This window comes from Morone saxatilis, unplaced genomic scaffold, assembly GCF_004916995.1.
Source record: "Morone saxatilis isolate NCDOM2014 unplaced genomic scaffold, NCSU_SB_2.0 Contig8, whole genome shotgun sequence".
Taxonomy (NCBI): Eukaryota; Metazoa; Chordata; class Actinopteri; family Moronidae; genus Morone; species Morone saxatilis.
Window position 1 is genome coordinate 11,379,491 of NW_023340257.1, and position 8,285 is coordinate 11,387,775.

Below are 8,285 nucleotides of genomic sequence, written 5' to 3' on the forward strand. Positions count from 1 at the left end.
CACACACACACACAGATACACACTCACAGCCAGAGTCTTGGCTCAGGTTGTTGCTGCTGATGCAACTGGACAGGTGTTAGATTCCAGCTCCAGCGCTCATGTTTAATCAACATTTAATGACAGGAGCGGAAAGCGGCGTCAGCCATCATTTTTACGACACACTGCGGTGTCTCCTCGCCATCGGCAGGATTACGAGCCGAGTGTGGACTGTGGAATTTCAAGTACGAGATGTTGAAACAGCAGCCAGCTCTGCATTCCTCCTCCTGCTCTTCCTCCTCCTGTCCTCACTTTGCGAGAGTGAACAACTCCTGTGACTTGATCTGAATCTCACTCGTAAATTAGATTTTTGTGAATACAAAACTCGTGTTTGCCAACTTGCTGAAGCTGGTGATGACATTTCCTTCAGATTGCACAGTTGTGGTGTGTGAGGAGGATGCAGTCTATTGTCTGCTGCTGTTCAGACAAGACAGGAGCTCAATTTTGAACCCGATTGTTCTTCTCTAATCGCAGTTTAGTTTTTTCCCCAGCTGTGTGTTTGAGGGGATTACGGGTATAAATAAAAATATGATCTGAGTTTTTAGTCGGTGACACCTGGTAGCTTATTTGTTTGTTTGCTGTAAGGATATAGAAGATTAGCAGTGTGGGTTGGGTTCGTCTAATAGTGACACTGATAGCAACCAGTGCTCCCGAAGTGTTCCTCCTCTTCTCTCCTTCATTCCTGCCTCCTTCCTTCCTTCCCCACCCCTCCTGGCCCGCTCCTCCTCCTCCTCCTCCAATGATTCCTCGCGGTGAACTTGCAGTCCTGACAGCTCACATACTGGAAGAGGAGGAGCAGACTCAGGACATCTGTGGGAAGTGAGATTATGAAACAGGCCTCTCCCGTCCTCCTCTGACCCTGGCCACCGCACTCACCGTTCATGATACCGTGCAAACGATAGTGACAAAATGCAAGTTTGGCTTTTATTTTTTGAACTTTGGCATTTCAGGCCCAGGTTTTGAGCTGAGAGGTTGAGATGGATGACTTTTTCTTGGTTTGATTTTCCTCTCGTGTGCAACGTGATATGTCAGCCAGATGCTGCTCCAGAACACCTTGTTTTGAAGTCCATCTGAAACGGTTTAAACTCAAACAGCACGGGCCCCGAACTTAAAGCGGGAACACTTTGTGGGCTCATTTTCATATTTATTTAATCATACAGCTTTCTTGTGGCTCCCTCGATGTGACATAAAGAAGTGTCATGCAAGAGCAAGTACGGGGTTTTTCAGTCATGGTATCTATGGATGTCTGTGGGTCGGTCCAGACTGAAATCTAACTGTGCAAACATTCATGGTCCCCAGAGAATGAATCCTTCTTAGTTTGGTTATCCCTTGACTTTTATTCCAGACTCCCATGAGGTTTACAGTTTTTAGTGAAAGGTCTCAACCGCTATTGGAAGGGTTGCCATTAAATTTAAGGATATCCATGAACCCCAGAGGATAAACCCTAATTATTTGGTGATTTTTAACTCTACTCATCAAAGTCTGTTTAAAGGTGTTGTGGAGTATTACTGCATATGGGGAAAAGAAGATGTATAAAGCGTTTTGTGGCTTAAGAGGGAACTGCTTAGAAATGTGATAATTGATTTGTAGATAATTCAGAAATCCATCCACCCACACTCCTTTTTTAATAATAGAGCAACTCTTTTGGCCGCATTTCTACAAAAGACCACTGTTTCCTTCTAATGTATGTGTTTCAGCCAATTAGTATCAAACACTACTACCACAACAACTTTGTAATAGTCATAATGGATGACAGTGTTCGTCTGCAGGATGCATATATAACTGAAAAGTGGAGACACGTCTCCAGTGTTTCTGTAAGTGAAGTTAGATGATACTTTAATTTGAGCTGAAGTTGGAGGTGGTTCAGTTTTATCCTGGCCAACATTCCTCAGTAGATTTCACAGCACAGACAAATACTCCCCTGATCATCCACACGTGAGTAATTATTGGTGCTATCTCATTTAGTTTGCCTGCTCACAGGCAGACATGTTTACCTCGGTAATTTGAATGCAGGCTTCAGGCCTGAAAATGGCTCCGCTCTGATGACAGCTATGTGATTGTTTCTGTTCTTTTCTACATATTTTACGATCCCGAATCCCACATTTCAGGCAGAAACGAGAAGTTTTCTTTGTGGGAGTGTAAGAAGAGAAATCACACTCGCTATTTTGACCCCCTGCCCTCTTAGATACACTTAACATGTGTCACTCGATGAGACAGGTGTTTGCCTAAGTAGACCTCCTCAAAAGCAGAGAGCAGCTTGGGTCTCTCAGCTCCTGCCTTGAATACCAACTCCACATAAAATGGGTCAGTCAGCCTTTACTGAAAACTTCGCTGCTTCTTTTTCCCCAGGTGGTTAGAAAAGGAAAAAGCAAGGTGTAAAGGGTGCCAAGTTTTAAAATGAAACACTTGACACTTTAATTTTTTTTTCTTTCTTTTCTCTGTGAGCGGTGTGAAAAAAGCTGTGGGCTGATTTGTGTTCTCTGTTTCTCTCCTCTGCCCTTCCTTCCCTCCTCTTCACAGGCTGTCAGCATCAATAAGGCCATCAACACACAGGAGGTCGCTGTCAAAGAGAAGCATGCCAGGAATATCCTTATATTGTCATTGTGTGTGTGTGTGTTTTTGTCCTGATTTCCATGTGTGGAGCTGTTCCTCCATGGCTGGGAGGGTTACGTTAGTGCAAGATAAAAACAACAAACTTAGTGTAACCTCATCACCTACCGTGGCCCTGCTGCAGAGCTAATTTGGTCGCGTGTGAAACAAATCACAAAGCTGCACAGATTGCTGCAGAGTGCTGTTTGGAGATTTCAGAATATCCAGGGCTCATTATTTTAGTTTTTTTAACTTTTCAAAAAAGATATTTGGGGAATAATTGTATTTCTTTTAAAACAAAAACATGCACATAGTCAGTACAAACACTGTTTTAAACTGTACGTTTAACCATATAGACCCTTACCTGTAAAAAGAAACTCAATTGTGTTTTAAGCTTTATATTTAGTTACCAAAAGCATTGTCTGAGCTGTCCCCGCTGAAAGAAGACTTTATTTAAACTGAGGTCACCAAGGTCCGGATCTCTGTTTTTTCTGAGGGGGAAAGTTGTGAAATCATTGCCTAAAAATAAATCTCTTTTAATGCATACCTTCGAACCCCTCCTAACAAAATCTCAGGATTTCTACAACCCTGCGTACAGCTTAGTGAGGTACTCCTAAAAGAATTAGGGTTAGCTATGTTGTGTGACACCTTTTTTGGTCCAATTCAGGCACTGGTTTAAGCTGATCCAAAAAAAAAATGGGTATGAAGATTGGTAAATAATTGTAAAATAAACAAATAAATAAATAAAAAGAGTGATAAATAGAAAAACAAAAGGAAAAGGCATAAAACATAACATTGGTCATGAGCAAGACGACACAAAACACTTGTGACATATAAAAGATGTCTTGCAATGTAACCCTGTGATCCTTGACTGTCTCGGGCACCTTGCATCTTGGGGACCCATCATGAGAAAGGCGCCCACACCTTCTGGGCAGCGGTCAACCGGCTTCCTCTCTCCAGCAATGCGGTGCTCTGCTGGAAGTTCTGCCACGTCTTCCACAAGCTGCTGCGAGACGGCCATCCAAGCGTACGTAAAGATGGCGTCCCGTAACGCCATGGCTTTGTCACACCTCATCTACATTTAGTTAATTATACCTGGTGAGTCCTGTTACATTAACTCTTTTCCCCCTCTCGATCCCCCCTCCTCTCTGTTTCTGCTGCTGTCCCTGCAGGTGATAAAGGACTCCATGAGGAACAAGGCTGATTTAACAGATATGAGCAGGATGTGGGTAAGGACACAGAGATAATTATTATATTAATGTGGTCATATCACAGCACGCAGTCACAAGTCTAAGTATGACCTTGTGGGAACAGTTCTCTACTGGTGACTCTGTATTATGAATATTAAAATATTAAACATGGATGAATTGCAGACTTTGATAACTGAACAATTAGAAAGGTCATACAATGAAGGAAAAAATAAAGATAAAAATGTGGACTGTCCTGATGAGTCCTTTTGTTATTGTAAAAGTCTGATTGACATTCAGACAGAGACAGCTAAGTAGTGTACAACAGTCTAGAGCTGCAACGACTGGTCGACTAATCGATCAGTCAATTGACAGAAAAATTTTAACTATTTTGATAATCGATCGAGTAATTTGTTAAGAGAAAAAAAAGTCAAATTCTCTGATTTCAGCTTCTCAAATGTGAATATTTTCTGGTTCTATGACAGTAAACTGAATATCTTTTGGGCTGTGGACCAAACAAGACATTTGAGGACATCACCTTGGGCTTTGGGAAATGGTGATCAACATTTTTCACCATTTTCTGACATTTTCTTGGCCAAAGAACTAATGAATTAATCAAGAAAATGATTGACAGATTAAACGACAATGAAAACAATCAGTAGCATCATTGCAGCCCTAGAACTTAATAATTGAATTGCAGCTATATGATTACTGGTTACACCTTTTCTGACATCACAGTGGGAGTGTGGCCAGAAGAATGTCTCTAAATTGAAATTAGGGAAGCCTGTGTTTTGTTTACTACCACGAGAGAACAGCCTCCAACTTTATCTTCTCGTTCCGGTCATCACATTACGGGTGTAATTGTTTCTAGTCGGCCTGCTGTTGTCTGTCGGAGTGAGAGACAGTGCGGCCTGTGATGGACAAAGCCGCGTAAAACATGCCAAGTGTGACTGTCAGAGCCTGCAACACGTCGCCTGCGTGTTGTGACTAACAGACAGTCACATTACATAAGCTTGTCTGCAAGCTTCTCTGCGGGGAATCTCACACGTTTGAGGTGGCAGAGCTAAAAACTGAACATGTAACATTATTGTATAAAGCCTGATGGGTGACAGTAATGAAATACATGAGGTTTATTGTGTAAACCTGTACTGACTGCACTGCATTAAGCCACGCAGTCTGAACAGTCACACTTCAGTTAGGGTCTTGAGCAACGTTGTGCTGGGTGGAGAACCCGTTCGGCTCTGTATTCCTGGATTTACTTTTTGTTGTTTTATTACTCAGCTTTTTGCTGATGTCACTAGGTAGGAGGATACAGGAAGTTTGGTCCCTGTGACCGGGGGTTGTGGCCTCTCTTTCCTGTTGTGTCATCTCCCACCAGCACTCCCAGGCCGAAGGAAAAAGGAAGTGAGAAGCAATTGGCTAAATAGCTGCCTATTCAACTTTGTCCACACTCTTGGACGAGGGACATTGAACTGGTTTATAGTGTTTTTCAGTGAAGATTCTTTTGGCTGCTGCTGCTGTGGTATAGTTTAGTATAGTTTAGCCCTGCAGTATGAATATGGCCTCAGTCTCTTTATGCTTATTGTATGCTGCCACAACAAATGTCCTCAAAACACCGAATAATTTGCTTCCTTAGTTACTTCCAAATCTGCACGTCTTCAGGAGAGAAAAAGATAATTTTCTACCTTTTGATCGTGTCTCTTGTTTTCTCTTAATGTCCCCTCCTCCACAGGGTCACCTGAGTGAAGGCTATGGGAAGCTGTGCAGCATCTACCTCAAACTGCTCATCACCAAAATGGAGTTTCACATCAAAGTGAGTTGGCCTGGCCTATAAAAACCAGCGCCAGTCTCCCTCATCACTCATTATCTTTGTCTCAGACTCTCCTTTTAGTGCAAGTGTGTCTCTGCGGGGGGTGGGGGTGGGGGTGGGGGTAGCATCATAGAAAATTCTGGCTTTTACACTAATGGCCTCTCAAGAGTCTGTAATGTAGCCTTTTTATGAGACAGCGGAGCGTTGCAAGGACCTAAAAGCCAGTGTTGATGCTATCACAGGAAGACGGGGTTAGCCGTTGCTCTACTGAAGGGTGAGGGCAGGTGGCTGATGTAACTTTAGAGTCGGAGGAGTAATGTGACACGTGTGGCAGGTAAAACCATTGATCATGTTTTACACCTCCCTGCACTCTGAATTTGCTAAATTTGTTGCTCATACATGCAGCATACAGGTTGATCTGTAAACCTACACACAATATCTAAAATAACCTCTGAGCTCACAGAAGAGGAAATGGTCACACACTAGATAAAGGTCTATTAATCAACAATCAGCTCCTGCAAACACAGTCTCATATTCACTTTTAACCTGCAAATAAATGCTGAACTTAAAAAAAAATCTGCCTGCCTACTTGCTAAATAAACACCCTCTACAGTGCATGTTTTTATATATATATAAAAGGCAGCAGAGACAAAAACAACAACAGTTTTCAGAGTTTTTAGCGCCACCGTTTTATAGAAATCCAGCGTGACGGTCGACAGCCTGTTTGATTCAGAGCCAGGATTTTGTTTTCATTGGCTTCAACTAGTGAGACAAAAGTCTAGGGACTGCACAGGAGCAGCCAAAGTCCAAACGATACATTTACCTGAGCATTTCATCTCAAACACAGCAGCCAGCAGTGGTAGGGGAAGCATTCAGATCCTTTACTTAAAACTGCTCTAATCAGTATGTTTAATATTAACAATGGATCACATGATTACTTGTATATGAAAATGGCTGCTGATGAGGCCACAGAGAATTATCATCCCCTCAGCTCTACAGAGCTTTATAGCAACTTTTTCTGTTTTGGTTCATCCTCATCTCATCAGTGTGCGACCTACCAGCACCTGACTGTGGCTGGCAGTGCATGGAGAGTTTTGTTTACCGTTCTAGATTAATTATGCTGCTGTATGTGTAAATATGCAACAATTTCAGGAGAAGTAGTGGCGTAGGAGTGGAAAATGGCATCAAATGGAAATACCCAAGTAAAGTTCAAGTACAAGCTCAAATGTGTACTTAAAGCCCCTGCGAAGGAACTTTCTTGTTTTTGTTGATTTGACTGATTGTGTTTGTTTTTGTGGGTCATATAGAGGCAGATATTAGTATTAAATTGAGACTCTTTCATAACCAGTTAAAACTCCTTGTAGTATGTTTAAGTAAATAAAACTATACCGCCCAGCCTGCCTAGACAACAACCATATTTTAAGACCAGTTTTATCAGCATATTGATGGTTATAAACATCAGATTCTTCCTGTAAATGTGTTCGTCTCAGACAGACGTCAGGATGGCTGAACTTGAGTTTAAAGCTTACTCCTGTGATCTTCTTCTTCTTCTTCTCCAGAACCCTCGTTTCCCTGGCAACCTGCAGATGTCAAACAGACAGCTTGACGAGGCGGGAGAGAACGACGTTAACAACTTGTGAGTGTGTCACGCTGCCGCTTCGCCTGTTGTTGTTGTTATTGTGGTATTTTACTGAGCATGACCGCTGTGCTGGCCAGACCCCATGATCCAGATATTAATTAGTTTCAGTGTTATTTCTCAATCTGTGTTGACCAAAGTGTGAAATTAAATTATTGAATTGGATCGCTACTTTAATCATGATGCACATGAGAAGAACTCATTCATCGGGATGGATTTTAGAATAATCAAGAGGTGTTGTTGAGCAAGGACTAAGGCCTTGAAAAAAACATGGAGAGGAAAGGTTTCAGTTCATTGTTTTAATCTATGGTTCTGCCTTTATTACTATATTATTATATATTACTATATTACTATATATTAGTATTATTTGTCACCCTCCCAGTACTTTAGTTCTGAGGCTGGTACAATAATCTGCTTTACAAGTGGTTCTCTATCTACAAGTGGTTCTCTATCTTTTCGGTTGTTGCCTCTTTAAAATAAGCTAATATTCACTCGCCGCATCAGAGCTTGTGACTTTAATGACCTTCTCGATTGTTGAACTGTTCAGATTTTTAGAGGCCCGAACAGGTAAAAACTGATAAGTTTGTGTATCACTTTAACAACCCCTTAGATTATTTCCCAAGTTGAGAGCAATTGTACTGTACAGTAATAGGTGTGCAGTGTTTTGGGTATTTTACTCCGTGACTCAACCAATCAGAATGCAGGAAGGAAATGACCCAGTGTTTTAAAGCAATCGTGAAGGAAACACTTACGTGCAACTGAAAAGAAAGAGGAATAACATCAATGTCTCTTACACCCCTCAGTCAGAAAATAACACTGTGATACAATGAAACCTGTGTATGTTTGCTGAAAACATCTATCTGTACCCCCTCCCCTACTTTAGCTTCCAGCTGACAGTGGAGATGTTTGACTACCTGGAGTGTGAGCTGAACCTCTTCTTGGGTGGTAAGCTATTCTGGTCCGACTGTGTGCTCTGTGCTACCAGCTGTGCTTATCTGACCATGATGGAACACACACACACACACAC

The 8,285-nt window shown here is 41.9% G+C and overlaps 1 protein-coding gene across 3 annotated transcripts in view; it reads left to right on the plus strand.

Annotated features, from left to right (window-relative positions):
• hip1 (huntingtin interacting protein 1) overlaps positions 1–8,285 on the plus strand; it is a 47,959-nt gene that overhangs the window by 17,411 nt on the left and 22,263 nt on the right. For all 3 annotated transcript variants that reach the window (XM_035679566.1, XM_035679567.1, XM_035679570.1), the window contains exons 2-7: positions 2,557–2,620; positions 3,510–3,652; positions 3,798–3,854; positions 5,545–5,625; positions 7,182–7,258; positions 8,142–8,203. In XM_035679566.1, the coding sequence (XP_035535459.1) occupies positions 2,557–2,620; positions 3,510–3,652; positions 3,798–3,854; positions 5,545–5,625; positions 7,182–7,258; positions 8,142–8,203 (484 nt within the window). The remainder of the gene's footprint in view (positions 1–2,556; positions 2,621–3,509; positions 3,653–3,797; positions 3,855–5,544; positions 5,626–7,181; positions 7,259–8,141; positions 8,204–8,285) is intronic.